A 15,000-nucleotide genomic window follows, 5' to 3' on the forward strand; every position below is an offset into this window, starting at 1 on the left:
CAAAGTGGCTATCATTCGAGAAGAGGGTAGCAATGGTGACAGGGAGATGGTGGCAAGCTTTCACATGGCAGGGTTTGAAACATGGGATGTGACAATGAATGATCTGTGCACAGGGGCAGTGTCCCTTGAGGAATTCCGTGGTGCAGTATTTGTGGGTGGCTTTAGTTATGCTGATGTGCTTGGTTCTGCCAAGGGGTGGGCTGCAGTGTGCAAGATAAACGCCACTGTTCGTGCTCAGTTGGATGCCTTCTTCTCCAGATCAGACACCTTTAGCTTAGGAGTGTGCAACGGCTGCCAACTGATGGGATTGCTTGGTTGGGTTGGTCAAGATGTTGATGCTCCCGATGAGGGTAGTTTGCAGCAGGGAGTTCACTTTACTCACAACACCTCTGAGAGATATGAATCTAGGTTTGTAACGGTAGCAATCCAGCCCAGCCCTGCTATGATGCTTAGTGGCATGGAAGGATCTACATTGGGAATATGGGTAGCACACGGCGAAGGACGGATTCAATTCAGTAGTAATTTTGTGCTTCAGAATATCATGGCCAACAAACTTGTTCCTCTGCGTTACGTTGATGATGAAGGCTGCCCAACAACTCAATACCCACTGAATCCAAATGGGTCCCCTGAGGGAATTGCTGGTCTGTGCTCTCCAGATGGGCGACACCTTGCCATGATGCCCCACCCAGAAAGGTGTACATTACTTTGGCAGTGGCCTTGGATGCCTTTAGATTGGAAAAACTCTATCAAGGCATCACCTTGGTTAAAAATGTTTCAAAATGCCTACAAATGGTGCATAGAGACTTGAAAAACTTTTGCTCAATTTACATAAGGATAACTGTCGAAATGGTACAGTTGTATGTTTAGTTGTGACCTACAAAATATTAATGGAAGCAAGGGTGGAGTTGACCTTGTCATGTAAAATGTTCCACTTGTAGAGTGCAGCAGGAATTTGTCATTCACTTGTTTTTGTTGGACATATTTACTGACCTTTTCCTCACCAGCCAAGGAATTTCAGAGTAGTATTCGTGTGTTGCCGCTCTTGCAAGGGGTATCTATCACGTAAGGGCTTGAAAGGGAGCAAGGACTTCCCAAGCTACTTTCTACTAATTTTTTTTACTCAGCAAATTCAAATCTCACTGAAAGCCACACTTTTGTCTGCTGCATATAGTTTATTCTCAATCTTTGTTACCAAGTAAAATTTCATTAATAATTAAGAAATTGAATTTTGTTGCCAACGCTGTGAGTGCTGTGTATGCATTACAACATAGTTTGATTGCAAATAAAAGCAGTTAGGTTTGTAACAAGCCTGTTTTCCCATGGTAGCACACTAATGTACAAGGGCCATGTTTTTCTATCTTACTTGTAAATAATTTATTAAAATGCAGCCATGGACTCATGTTGAACACATTCACGAGACTCCCCAATGCTACTTGTATGTATAGAGATGTATTGACCATTTACCCATTTCCTTGTATGAATAAAACATGAGGTACTGCTGATTTGTGTTGTTACATAAAATACAATAGGCCACTTTTGAAAATACCATAGTATTGTTTGCCCTCCAAGATTTTGCAGATTAAGCATTGTTTCCAGTTTCAAAATGCTTATGCAAGATTTTGGAGGGCAAAGAAAGAGTATTATGGTATTTCTGAAAGTGGCCTTATAGAAAACAACTACTGGAGGTTTTTTTTTTTTTGAGATGAACATGAGAAATTGTTCCATAATTTTATTGTCAATGACATGGTTTGTTTTATACTGGTGCACTTCGACCAGTAATAACATGCACATAATTTTTGGCAACCCTCCCCTCCCAACACATCTTTAACACACTGACTCCTAGGAGTGAGACCTCTACATCCACCCAAAAACTGACTGTCCTATTAAGGCAATTTTTGTTGGGTTAATCCATTCACTTTTCAGGCACCAAATGACGCTCCCAGTTGACCAGTAAAACCTGTCAAGTCTCACTCCCTGGAGTCATCCAGTCATCCATAAAGAAAGCAAACAAGCTTGTTAAGTGTTGCCTACAGCAATGTCAGTCCTCATTTTGTCCAAAACAAAATCAAGCCACAGCCTTCCTAAGTCACCCTCTTGACTTGAAAATTCTTCCCTTGCCATGACATCTCTTTCTCTTTTCTTTTTAAATCCTTCTCTTAAAGCGTTTAGACTATCATCTTTGCTCTTCAAGTTTGTACTCTCTTCACCAAAGTGAGGACCAGGTTGTGATTCGCCAGCTCTAGGGATCAACAACTGGTGTAAATTTTGCTGTAGGTTTATAGCCTCTTGATTCAGGGTGCATAAACCATCCCTGAGGTTGGACAAGTCACATGCTGGGTCAGTGAGAATTTTAACATCACTTGGAAACGCATGTCGCAGCCTGTGCAGGAGTAGAAACACTTGGTTCTTGTTTCTGCAAAGATTAAGAGTGTAACACGATTAATCCCATTTTCCATAGTTTGATCTTGAGACAATCAAAGAAATGTGTTCTCTTTTAAAGAAATATTCCTTTATTGGTGTTGCAGACATCATGTGTGGATAAAGAAAATTTCTGCATCAAGGAAGACCTCAGATCAGTATTGAAGGCAAATTATTCACAAATTCTGAATGCATTACTTGCCTGGTTATGAGGGTAACTTGGCCATTCTTTAAGCCATCTCTTAGTACAATACCACAACCACTGAGAGGGCCATTGTCATGTAATGCTGAGAGAACAACGCCAAAAATGTCTTTGTAGTCACCAGTTTCTGACTCCAGTACAGGAAGACCAACCAAAGAGTTCTTCACAAATGCCATCATTTGGCATACTCCTGAAAACTCACTTTGCAGTGCAAGCTGTTACAACGAACAAAAAGCAAATAAACTTCAACAACATACAGTCAGAACACCCACATATAAGAACCTAGAATTTAAGAACCTGTTAGGCTAAAAATTTCATTTTAGACCCCCCTTACATAAGAACCAGTTTCGCCCAAAAAATTAAGGACGGTGCCTACTATTGTTATTGCACAATCATCTGGAACAAATTTTGAACTGCACAGATGTTGTTTAACACTTTTTTTTCATGGTTATAAATATAAAGGTATCAGCATCCTCATCAGAGGAAATCAGTCATACCATATGTATCATAGAGTAGATACCTTTTGCCCAAATAAGAACCAATTCAAGTACATAGATAGGCTAAAACTACTGTCAATACCATTCTTATAAGAACCTATTTAGCCCAACTTGGAAAAATCTAGGTTCTTATAATTATGTGGGTGTTTACTGTATTCAAGGAGGCTCAAAAGGGTTTCAACACTAAGAAGACACTCTCTTTAGATCGAATGACACTACAACACTGCATGACATAACAGCGATGTTATGGTACCATATGAAACACCGATTATTTCCTTGAACAAGATGTGATCATTACTGTGATGTAATAAGTTACCTTGGCAACAGGAATGCCCAGCAAAAACACCCTATAGTTTGGATTTAGTTGCTCATATCTCAAAAACTAACTCGGTGACCCCATTTTTTTATTTTATTTTATTTTACAAGGCCACAATGAAACTTTCGGCAAAGTTTTAAAAATTAAGGTGGCTCTTAATCCATTACACAGGGTTTTTTTAAAATTTGCAGAGTTTCATCTTGCCCTTCTGATTACTTTTCAGAAATAAAAAATGGGGGTTACCGACTTTGTTTTCGAGATATAAGCAACTAAAGACAAAATAAAGCATGTTTTTACTGGGCTTGCCCATTGTTCAGCAATAATTTGTGTTTCATTTGGTACCACAATATTGTTAATATATGATACAACATTGTAGTGCTGATCCTTCTAATAAGAGCGTCACTTGGGAAGCATTAAAAATGGTTTGAGCCACCTTAAATTATTCTTTGGGGGTAATGGTCTAAAGTAGTGTGTGGATAACAATAATTATTTTTTTAAATATATTTTAACTTCTATGTTTATATTTCCCTACTAGTATTAGTTTATTTCAGATTTTGCAAATGTAATGCGCATTTGATCATTTTTATGTATTTTGCGCGATATAAGTATTAAATTATTATTATATATTATAATGTTAACCCTAAATACCCTCTTTTAAAAGAGAACCAAAGGGGAGTCTGTACAAAATTTGGGTCTTTCTGCAGATACCAGAAATCACTGTATTTTTGGTCACTTGGGACTACTCTTTATTTGCAGTTGTTTTGTTTTCTGTCTTAAGTGTTACGTAATCTCTGCTTCAGTACCTGCAGAAGGAACCAAATTTTTATATTATTTTAGTATCAATGAAATACCACATACTTTCAACATAATGATTTTGTTATCACAAAACAATGCTTTCTGCCATGCTTCAGACAGATTGGTAGATACATACAAAGACACTATATTTAACATGACACTGCTTAAGGCCTAGGCAAAGGGCTTCAACGTTTGCTTCAACATCTGCTCGACTTTGTTGAACAGCGATGGTGAAACTGTTTGCCCCACCTTTCAACCGTGTTGCATCAATGTTGAAACCACATCGGTCAACAAGATCAAACAGATGTTGCAGCCCTTTGCCTGGGCCTTTAGCTGGAACAGCAAGTTTTAATTCACTAAGGACACACATTGCACATACAGTGTAAGTGAACCCTTTGGCAGAAATGACTAGAAGAAAAAGCATACAAAATGACACATTCATATTGGAAAAACCATAAAGTAACTTGGTTACTTTCAAACCCTATAATTAAGGGAAGAAAGGCATTTTTCTCAAAAACATGTGCTGCTCTGGCAATCATCAGCCACATAAAAAAAAGGTTTACACCTTTCTGTTCTTCTTTAATGACTTGATTACCTGAATTTGAGTTGTGGTGTTATAAATCCTTTCCAAACACATCTTTTGGCAGTAATTTATAGTTGAATGTACAAAATACCCCAGGTTTGGATGTGTAGTTATTGTATGGGAAGCCAAAGGTCAAAATATTAAATTTAATTTTAGCGTTTCAAATCACTAATATTTTATATATTGAAACTGCTAAGTTCAATTTCAAAAACACCATCACTTGTTATTGATAGATTCTTTAAGATACTTGTGCACTGAGAGTTTTTCAATCTTTCATTCAATAATTACCTCTGTTTCAATGGATACTGCTTTCAATGCCATAACATCTTGCTGGAATGACTTTTGATCAATAGATCTGTTTAATGATAGATTTCCGTTTACCACCTGCTGGGTCTCCAAGGTCACATGTCCGCAGTGCATAAAATGTTGATCGACGCTTCCATCGACACAATAATTGTTCCATGAGACCACAACTGACAGGGAACAACTGCCTGATTGTGTAAACCTTGGCAAAGCAGTTACTGTTGCCAACCTTGTCAGGTTGCCAGGGAACAGCTTCTCACAAACGGTTGAATAAGAGTTCTCCATTTTCTTTTTCTTGGTGGAAGGTGGCTTCTTCTCATTTACAGTCTTAAAAGATTTTAATATTTCAGATTGTTTGCATGTGTTGCTGTTGTTACTGTGGATTCCCCTTGATGAGTATGTAATTCCCACTGGTTGGCAACTTACTACTGCAAGCTCAAGGTCAGACACTGCACTAAAATGATATAACAGAGAGAGTTGAAAGAACAACTAACTGTTATATTCAAGGTTTGGCCACTAGAGAGCCAAATACTTAACCCAAAAACCAACTGCAGGGCAAAAAAATCTACAACAAACACACAGCCAAGTTCTCTCACAACCCAAGGAAACACAAAAATTATCATTAAAAAACGTTTTCAAAAGTCTTTTGGAACAGACACTTTTTTTGAGTTTAACAAGAGGCCGCCCATAGTGTGTAATAAATCCAAAACTCAGTTACACCCACCAGTGAAAAAAAAATTTCTTTTTGACCATAACTGGAAGAAATTTTCTTTTTTTCAATAGATTACGACAGATTTCAAGAATATAGGTTTTACAGGAAGATACCCCAGTAATCCTTTTGGTATTAAATTGAAGACACCACATACTAAATATTATTCCTTGACAATAGGCCATTTCCAAATTCATGTCTGCTTCCTCTTCAAAGCACATGCAAAGTTTTTGTGATGGCAATTAGTTCTAATTTCCATAAGAAAAACTTCGCACTTAGACTTGCTTTGAAGAGGCAGACATGAACTCAGAAATGGCCCATTGGATAGCTTGCTAGTTGGGGCACTGTGCAGGAAGTCGTGTTTAAATCCAGCAAGAACAGCAGGGTTGTCAAAATAATAGCTGAGGAGAAAGTGTTGCCTTTAAAAACTAAGTCTTCCCAGAGGCATACAAGGACTACAAAAATTATCTTGAACAAATGTATGTAACAAATTATTATTTGAAGTGTGAGTTATGGACAAAAGGGAGAAGTAATCCTCACACTTACCTGAACAATTTAAGCAATATTATTGTCTCTTATAGACACCTGAAAAGACACCTGGGGGTGCAGGGATGGCACAGTGGTGAGAGCACTCGCCTCCCACCAATGTGGCCCAGGTTCGATTCCCAGATCCGGCATCATATGTGGGTTGAGTTTGTTGGTTCTCTACTCTGCACTGACAGGTTTTTCTCCGGGTACTCCGGTTTCCCCTCTTCTCAAAAAAAAACCAAAATTTGACTTGATTTGTGTTAAATGTTAATTTCAATTTACAGTGTCCCCAATTAATGCTTCTGCGCTACAACGACTAGACACATAAATGAAGTTCCTTTCCTTTCAGGCGACTCCAATGGGATTCAAACCCATGACCTCTGCGACGTGGTGCAATGCTCTATCAACTCAACTGAGCTATGAAGCCACTCAGGAGCAGGTCAAATTTGTTGGGCTCATGGCTTCATGCTCAGTTGGGAGAGCATTGTGTCAGCATCACAAAGGTCAATACTGTTATGGGTTCGAATCCCGTAGAGGCTGCCTGAACTTTTCAGTTGTGTATAAGAGAAAATAGCTTAAATTGTCCAGATAGGTGCAAGGATCACTTCTCCCTTTCAAAAACTATTTGATACCATTTGGCCTCATATCTTTTCACCAGGAGTATGGCATATTGTTCCCTTGCTGTTGTTTGTCCCACTCCGTTTAGCAGACATAACTGCCTTGGCCAAAAAGCCAAAAAGCCAAAAAGGCTAATGATGTAAAGCAAGATTTAGACTTTTGCATGCCACTACAATAAGCGCCAATAGTGTTGAGACACTTTTCCCAGTTAAGGAATCTTGGACAGCCCCCACCCCTTAAATCTTTTCATCTAACCCCCTCCCCCCTTAACAATGTTGTTTTCTTATCGCAAACACTTCCTTTTTCTCTTACCAACACTGAAGGGGGGAGACGGGGGGAGAGGGGGTAGTACAAGTGGAAAATGTAACGTTCAAGTGATTTTTGCCTAATTGTAGACATCCCAGTTCAGTGTCTCAACCACTTTTGTCGCTTACTGTAGCTTATACCAGTGATGACCTCACCACAAATCATGTTGTGTAAATCAGACTGTAACACACCCTTTTGACAGACATTCACGGGTCAAGGGTATCCAGACGGTTGAAAGTCACGAGTTGCTGCTAGATACATGCAAAAGTCGTCAGCAAAATAATTTATACCATCTAAATCCCTCCATAAGAGACCAAATAATAAGCAAACTAGCTATGAGTCAAGGAGAGGTGCTGATGTGCTGAACATACAGATACAGAATTGTATTTTACCTTTCATTGATGTTCTCTACATCAATGCCAATGATCCACTGGTTATATACGACGCGTTGCCATGTTTCTTTGACCGACAATGCAGATTCCAGGCTTTTGCATGAAGAGGTGTTACGTTTGCCTACGGAAAAATATCTGAGCTTAATAACCATGTCAAAATTCTAGAAATTACTTGGAACAATTAAAACAAAACAAAAGGATCTGTATAGACAAAAACGTATGTGTTTTTTAGGGAGTTTTTTCAATAATTTGCTCAAAAGTACCGGTAACTGAATTTTTGCACATATAATCAAACAATACAGAGAACACCAGAGCTCCACATATTTTTTAGCTTAAAAACAATGTATGGAAAAGCTAAATTTCTCGGGGGAGCATATTTTTCTGGCAGACGTGAATAATTGCTAATTAGATGAATGCTGAAGTATGGAGAGCATTAAAGTCGTACAAACACGATGTCAATAAATCTAAATTGTAATCCACCTAACAGTAAATGCATTGTACACAACTACGGCCTCCTCAGGTGTCTCACATCTTAAGAAAAGATGCTCTTTGAATGATGAACACTAATATTTAATTTAGAGTTAGTAATAACACCTGGACTCAATCTACAGAATTTTCCCTAAAAGCAGCTTACCTTTGTCAAGATCACCTTCCAGGAGACAATAAAGACTTGGATTCTAAACAATAAAAGAAATGACGATATTTTCAGCATTGCAAATCGGATGGCCACTGCTTTTGATAAGTGTTCTATCTCCTTAAATTTCAAACGACTTGTGACCAGACTGAGATAAAAGCAATAAATGTCACACCAGAGCCCCACCCCTAAAACTCAATGCCACACTTTTTGACATTTTTCTCAAAGCCGAGTGTGCAAATTATTCCTTGCAATAAAGGCATCAGTGCAGAAAAAAGTATGATTGTATGTGCTGATCTTCATAATCACACCAAGGAGGCAGTGCAGCCCAGTGGTTTAGGCGCTTGCCTTGAGATCTGGAGATTCCAGGTCAAGACCTGTTCTAACTACTAGTTGAATTTGCTCCTGGTAGTCCATGGTTCAACTTCTTGGCAGCACTTGTAAATAGCCAACTGGTTTGCCTCCAGCCAGTACAGAATCTTAACAGTGGTTGCTGTGTTGTTGTTCTTCTGTTCTGTTGTTTCGCTGATTGTTTCATTGGCCCTGAAAAGCCCCTATGGGAAGTGGCCAATTAAGTATGTATTTAATGGTAATTTGCGGCCATACTTAGTATTTTACTGTCTAATGCCAGATAATTTGACTCGTACTCGTCAATGGGGAACCCAGAGGAGCCAATGCGTTAAGAGAGCGTGGCTAGGCAGTAACTATGGGGGTGGATGTGAAAGCTGGAGATCCAAGGACTGGTTAAAATATGCAAGACTGACAACTTGCCGTCTTCTATAGCAAAGTTCCTGGTCAACTCATCTGTGGCACTTGATAATAACCAACTGGCCTCCCTGACCTAACCAGTTAGGATTTTTCAGTTAACTATACTGTAAGTAATCACTTGTTTAATTGGCCCGGAAAGTACCCTTAACTTAGCGAGACTTTTCGGTGTTCACTGTAACACACTCAGCCAAAACGGCTGACACAGGGTCCACAAAATCCAAGTATGATACATACATTAGGTTTATTACACATTGACCAAAAAGTTGGAAAAAGAAAAGAATAAGTATCATAAGGGTTATGCTTGTTAATGTAACAGAAGAACTAGCCTTGAAACTGTCTGAGCTAAATGCAGTCAATTTATAGAAAAGCTTTATAGGAAATGATGGGCACAATTCTAAACTACATTAAGGGTACAGTGACAATCCAAAAAAAACCCAAATTAAACACAGAATTTACCTAGGAGAAAAGGATGTACCTATGCACTGCAAAAAAACGGATTATGTTTGGGAAATGGGAAACAAACAGTAAAGCAAAGGTGTGTAAAAGAAAAAATTATTAGACAACATAAGAAAACCACATAAAAAATAAAATAACTTACCAGGTCATAATGGAAGTTTTCAATTTACTTATTTGTATTATATTGTATTGTATTGTATTGTATTATAAAATTTACCTTTTCTGTTTGTTCCTCATCCCTTGGACTCTGAAAAAGGGTGATGTCTTTCAACACCTTGCAGCAGTTCTCCACCATTTTCATTTTCTCATGACATTCCAATTTTGCCTCATGTAGTGTGGATGCCTTTACCTGTGAATAGTTTTATGTCAAGCTCCAAAAATGGTCAATATATGTATATATATATTTATATTTTTTTGGGGGGGAGGGGGGAAGGGGTCTTGGTAACCAGGTCCAGGAGCAAAATTCTTGAGACATTACAAAGGAAAAACTGCCTTCTAACAAGTGTTAAAAATTGCACTAAGAATAATGTGAGATACAACTCACACAGTAATTAATACTTTTTATTGCAGCCTAACTGATGTTTGAAGTTGTTTGCAATGTTTTTGAGCATGGTTTACATTCTCACAACTTACATAATAAAAAGTATTGGATAGTGATTTATCCGGTGGATAGCGTTATCCACCTTTGAACAACTGGGGCCAGTTCTATTAGAAAGCCTCAGGAGCACCCTCTTCCAAGATCTGCCTCTGATCCTTACGGAGGAGACTTTGCCCTATTACACTAGAGCAAAACTTGTGCAGTCCTTTCACAGCACCACCAGCATTTTACGTCCAGCCTTCTTCATGATCAACCTTGGTCACACAGTCCCTCCCTGCACCCGAATAACGCCTAACTTGAAGTTTCCTTCATCCTGATGCCATCTCGGAGGCCCTAGCCAAGGAAGTTTCCCATGGCCATACTGCTGAACCATTTGCTTCTCCTCCCATTCCCAACTTTCATGGCCAAGTTAGATATCAAACATGCCTTTCCCCTTTGTCCAGTTCGGATGGAGGACCGTGACCTCCTTGGCATTCATTGGCAAGGTAAAATTTATGTTGACCGTCGCCTCCCCTTTTGCTTGCATTCATCCCCATACCTCTTCAACCGCCTATCTGACACATTTGAATGGGTCTTGAAGAGCAAGCACTGGATTCAGGGCTTAATGCATTAACTGGATGATTACTTCACTATCCGCCCGCCTACTCTCCAACCTGTGCCCAAAATGTCCAGTTCATCACACATGTAGCTTCAGAGGTTGGCATTCCTCTGGCTCCTGACAAATTGGAAGGACCTGCCACTCAGTTAGTGTTCCTGGGCAACCTTATTGACACTACGGCTATGGAAACCTCCTTACATGAGGACAAACTCAATGGGCTACTAACAGAGCTTCAGTGGTGGTCCTCACATAAAAAATGTTGCAAACAAGATCTCCTTTCCCTCACTGGCAAATTAAACTTTGCCTGCCATATCATCCCCGCTGGCCACATCTTCTTGCATTGTCTCATTGACCTGAGCTGCACTGTCTACTTGCCATACCATCACTTCACTCAGGAGGCCCGTCATGGAATTGCTTGGTGACTGGAGTTCCTTCCTACCTGAAATGGTCGTTATACCTCACCCGCAGTGGACCTGGAACTCTTCACAGATGCCTCGGGATATCTTGGTTATGGCATTTATTATATGGGTCATTGGCTTGCTCAACCCTGGCCTGCTGTGCTGCAAGACTGCCCCATGTAGTTGAAGGAGCTTTCCCCGTCGCCCTGGCTTGCCTCTTATGGGGCTCTTAGAGGTTGGGGAAGAAACTTCTGTTTCGCTGTGACAATCACGCTGTTGTGGATATTTGGGCCTCAGGTTTATCCCTTGACCCCCTGATCATGCACCTTGTTTACTCCATGTTCTTTATTGCCGCCTCCAACCACTTTACCGTTATTGTTTCTCACATTGCTGGTAACGATAACTACATTGCTGCTTCTTTGTCTTGTTTGCAGATGTCCCGTTCCGCTAATAACCTGTCCTAGAAGCAGCTCCGGAGCCCACGCCTGTCCCCAAATCAGAGGCACTCCTTTGGCACTATGGCTGAACTTCCTCCAGTCGCAGGTTATTGCTGCTTCCACCCGCCACTCCTGTAGGGCTGGAATTTGTCAGTACACCAACTTTTTGCAGCTGCCAAGGCTGACCCAGCTTCCCCACCACTAAAAACTCACTCTGTTTCTTTGCTGCTTACCTTGCCGACCAGGTTAGCTTCAAGACCATCAAGCTCTACATGGCAGGCCTTTGTTACGCCCACGTCAAAAATAATCTCCCTGACCCTTTCAAGGAAGCTCCCCTCCTTCATCTGCTTCTTCAGGGAATCAAGCATACCACAGCAACACCACCATGATGGTGCCTTCCTATCACCATGGCCCTTCTCTGCCAGATCAAGGTAAAGTTGGCTGGTGCTCATGACATTGTTCCTCAGGATAAATTGATGTTGTGGTCTGCCTTTACATTAACCTTCTACAGTTTCCTTCGCTCCAGCGCATTCAACTCTCCAACGACCACACATTTCAAATCCCTTGGTGCATCTCTCCTCTAATGATGTGTCCTTCACCCCCGGTGAGTGCATCAGCCAACACTCAAAGTCATCCAAAACAGACCCATACCACCAGTACTGCTCCCTCTTGCTCTCTCCTTTCTACCACTCAGTATGTGCTGTATGAGCTCTCCACAAGTATCTCAAGATTCACCAAGTCACTGGTCCCTCTCCACTTTACATCTTCAACTCAGGCCAGTACCTTACCAGGGCTAAGGTTACAGCTGTCCTTTGTGTTCTCCTCCTTGATATTCCCAAAGAGTAGTATTCTTCCCACAGTTTGAGGAATGGAGCAGCAACCACTGCCACAGAGGCCGGTTTACCACATTGGCTTATTCAACACTAGGAAGAGATGGTCAAGTGACTGCTTCACCTTTACATCTGCATCCCTCTATCAGTTCTCCAGAGAGTATCTAATTTGCTGTCCACAGCACATCTTTCTGGACAAGGGATTTGGAATCCAAACCAAGGTTGTTGCATAGCAAGTTTTACTTAATTTTCAGTCAGGGTTGGCAGTATTTGGGATGTATTTTGGGTGCACACCACCACATAGCAGGTTGGGTGGGACCCCGAACCCACCATCACCATTTCGACTGTGGTTTGCAATACACTTTGCAGGCTCACATTAGTACTTGCCACTTCCAGCTGCATGTTGCAGAGTGTGTCTCTGCCACCCTACTCCATTGCCCATTCATGCTCACCGTGTGTCACTGCAACCCTCATTTTTCACATTGCCGGGTGTGTCGCTGCCACCCCCTTTTATTCTCAGGGTGTGTTGCTGCCACCCTCATGAGTTACATCACAGGGATGTCGCTGCCCTACTCATACAGTCACTCACAGGGCGTATTGCTGCCACCCCTTCCTTGCACTAGGGTGCACCCAATAACTGTAGTGCCATTTACTTCCAAAGACTGGGTAGTCCTATTGTATCACTATGACATAATGCATTATGTAAAGCTATAAAGTTGTTAACTTGTATTAACAATGCCTCAAGTATTTTTTTTCACTTTTTTTCAGTTTCTGACAGTTTTGGTTGAGTAGGAACTTGATGTGTTTCTCTTCAAGGGTGAGAAAAGAAGTGCTATTCCTGGATAACAATGCTTCCTTATTGTTCACAAACAAGGACAAACCAAACACAATCCCAGTCCTCATAGCCCAATTCGGCTAACTCAATGTTGTACCCAATTCAAATCTCTCGGGGTTAAGATTCTTTGTGTGTTGAATTTGCATGACAATGAAGCATTCGCATTTAAATTACATGGAAATACTTGGAACAAAACGTTTTATTCCCAAAAGATTTGAATTGGGTTCAACATTGAGTTAGCCGAATTGGTCTAATGGGAGGTACAGAGCTGGGCCCGGTTGTTCGAAAGCCGATTAACTTAATCCAGGATTAGCCTGAATTTTTGCTTCATGTTTTTAACTTTTTGGTGAAACTTTCTTTTGCTTATTTTTGTTCTTGAGTATTGACTTCTTCTAAAGTAAAGTTTTGCAAAATATCAGCGTTGAACAGCATTTAGGAGTAGAGAAATAAAGTCCTTGGTTAATTTTTAATCTGGGATTAGCGTTAATTGGCTTTTGAACAACCGGGCCCTGGGCACTTATCTTCTTTTTAACACAATCATGTCTCACAATCTTCTGACCTGAACTCTTGTCCTTAGGGCTTTGGCTGTTCTTTGCAGTGAATCCCTCACTGATTGTGACTGTAAACTGGACAGAGGCTACCAAAGAAATGCGTTGATACAATGAAATATACATGAACAGTAAGTATGTACCACACCTATGAGCAGCACTTGAGTGAATGAGTTAATTGGTGCATGAAGGTGTAACCTGGCAAGCATGCCTTCTGGATAGAGAATCACCATTTTAACTTGAAACAAATCTTGTAATAAGTAAAAAACATCACGTTGTGACTGTACATTTGTCATGAACATAGGACTTCACAGGCCTTTCATGTAATTTCAAGCTCATGCATTAACATTACCCTCCAAATTTGCTCTTATTTTGCCACATGCAAGCGAAGACACAAAATATGAAATAAAGACTTTGTCTTTAAAAACCCCCCAAAAAGGCAGAGGCCAGGGTTATCACCAAAGGGGGAGGGGGATGTTTGAATTTTAAGACTTCCAACTGGGTAATGAGATTATAGGTAGAGGCCGGGGTACCCACCTGATTGTCTTCAATCGAACACATCCCTCGTCCTACATCAGTAAGAGAAAAGTCGGACAACTCTTCACCTAAAATGACACCAGGGAAAAACATTGATTTTCCATGGAGTTCAATAGAGTAACACTGGAGAAATTTAAGTTACCAGTAAGAGTTTTTGAAATGACAACAATCTTACTTTCAGACAAATTGTGTTTTTCAGGTAGAAAAAGAACTTGTTGATTTCCATTTTCCAGGAAGTCGTCTATGAGAATAACGTCAACCTCATCCCACTGTTTTATGACCTAAACAATGACACAGTTCAAAAGTAACAAAGTATTAACCCTTTGAGTCCTAGGAGTGAGACTGGTAGATTTTTCTGTAAAGCCAGATGACTTAACTCATCATAGAGAGCTGCTTCAGGGATGAATGGGTTTAAAAGACATTGAAAAAACTGTATTGTCCCAATATTGTCACAGTGGGTTGGAGCAGAGTATTGTCTAATATCTTCAAAATCTGAACTTTGGTATAAAAAAAAATTAGGAGAACTTATCTACTGCCAAACCTTTATTGCCACAGTTACAAGTGTGAGTCATTATCACCCCAAGAGAAAAGAAGGGAAGACATGTATTTAACACAGGAAAAGGGTTTTTCTTTGGACAGCATGCAGTGTCTGACAGTAACTGCTAATAGCAGTCCAAAGAACATGTTCTTTAGC

The 15,000-nt window shown here is 40.2% G+C and overlaps 2 protein-coding genes across 3 annotated transcripts in view; one reads left to right on the forward strand and one right to left on the reverse strand.

The window, feature by feature from the left end:
* Nucleotides 1–1,500, forward strand: part of LOC138015320 (phosphoribosylformylglycinamidine synthase-like) — a 19,265-nt gene extending 17,765 nt beyond the window's left edge. The window contains exon 11 of the mRNA XM_068862313.1: nt 1–1,500. This exon is cut by the window's left edge and continues 545 nt beyond it. Coding sequence (XP_068718414.1) covers nt 1–808 — 808 coding nt within the window. The 3' untranslated portion in view covers nt 809–1,500.
* A 30-nt stretch (nt 1,501–1,530) lies between these two features.
* LOC138015321 (Fanconi anemia group B protein-like) overlaps nt 1,531–15,000 on the reverse strand; it is a 22,102-nt gene continuing 8,632 nt past the window's right edge. For both annotated transcript variants that reach the window (XM_068862315.1, XM_068862314.1), the window contains 9 exons: nt 14,482–14,587; nt 14,307–14,374; nt 13,781–13,858; nt 9,743–9,874; nt 8,302–8,344; nt 7,668–7,788; nt 5,100–5,568; nt 2,621–2,835; nt 1,531–2,413 (listed from right to left, as the gene is read on the reverse strand). In XM_068862315.1, coding sequence (XP_068718416.1) covers nt 2,017–2,413; nt 2,621–2,835; nt 5,100–5,568; nt 7,668–7,788; nt 8,302–8,344; nt 9,743–9,874; nt 13,781–13,858; nt 14,307–14,374; nt 14,482–14,587 — 1,629 coding nt within the window. In that variant the 3' untranslated portion in view covers nt 1,531–2,016. The remainder of the gene's footprint in view (nt 2,414–2,620; nt 2,836–5,099; nt 5,569–7,667; nt 7,789–8,301; nt 8,345–9,742; nt 9,875–13,780; nt 13,859–14,306; nt 14,375–14,481; nt 14,588–15,000) is intronic.

Source organism: Montipora capricornis, chromosome 9, assembly GCF_036669925.1.
Source record: "Montipora capricornis isolate CH-2021 chromosome 9, ASM3666992v2, whole genome shotgun sequence".
In the NCBI taxonomy this organism is placed as follows: Eukaryota; Metazoa; Cnidaria; class Anthozoa; order Scleractinia; family Acroporidae; genus Montipora; species Montipora capricornis.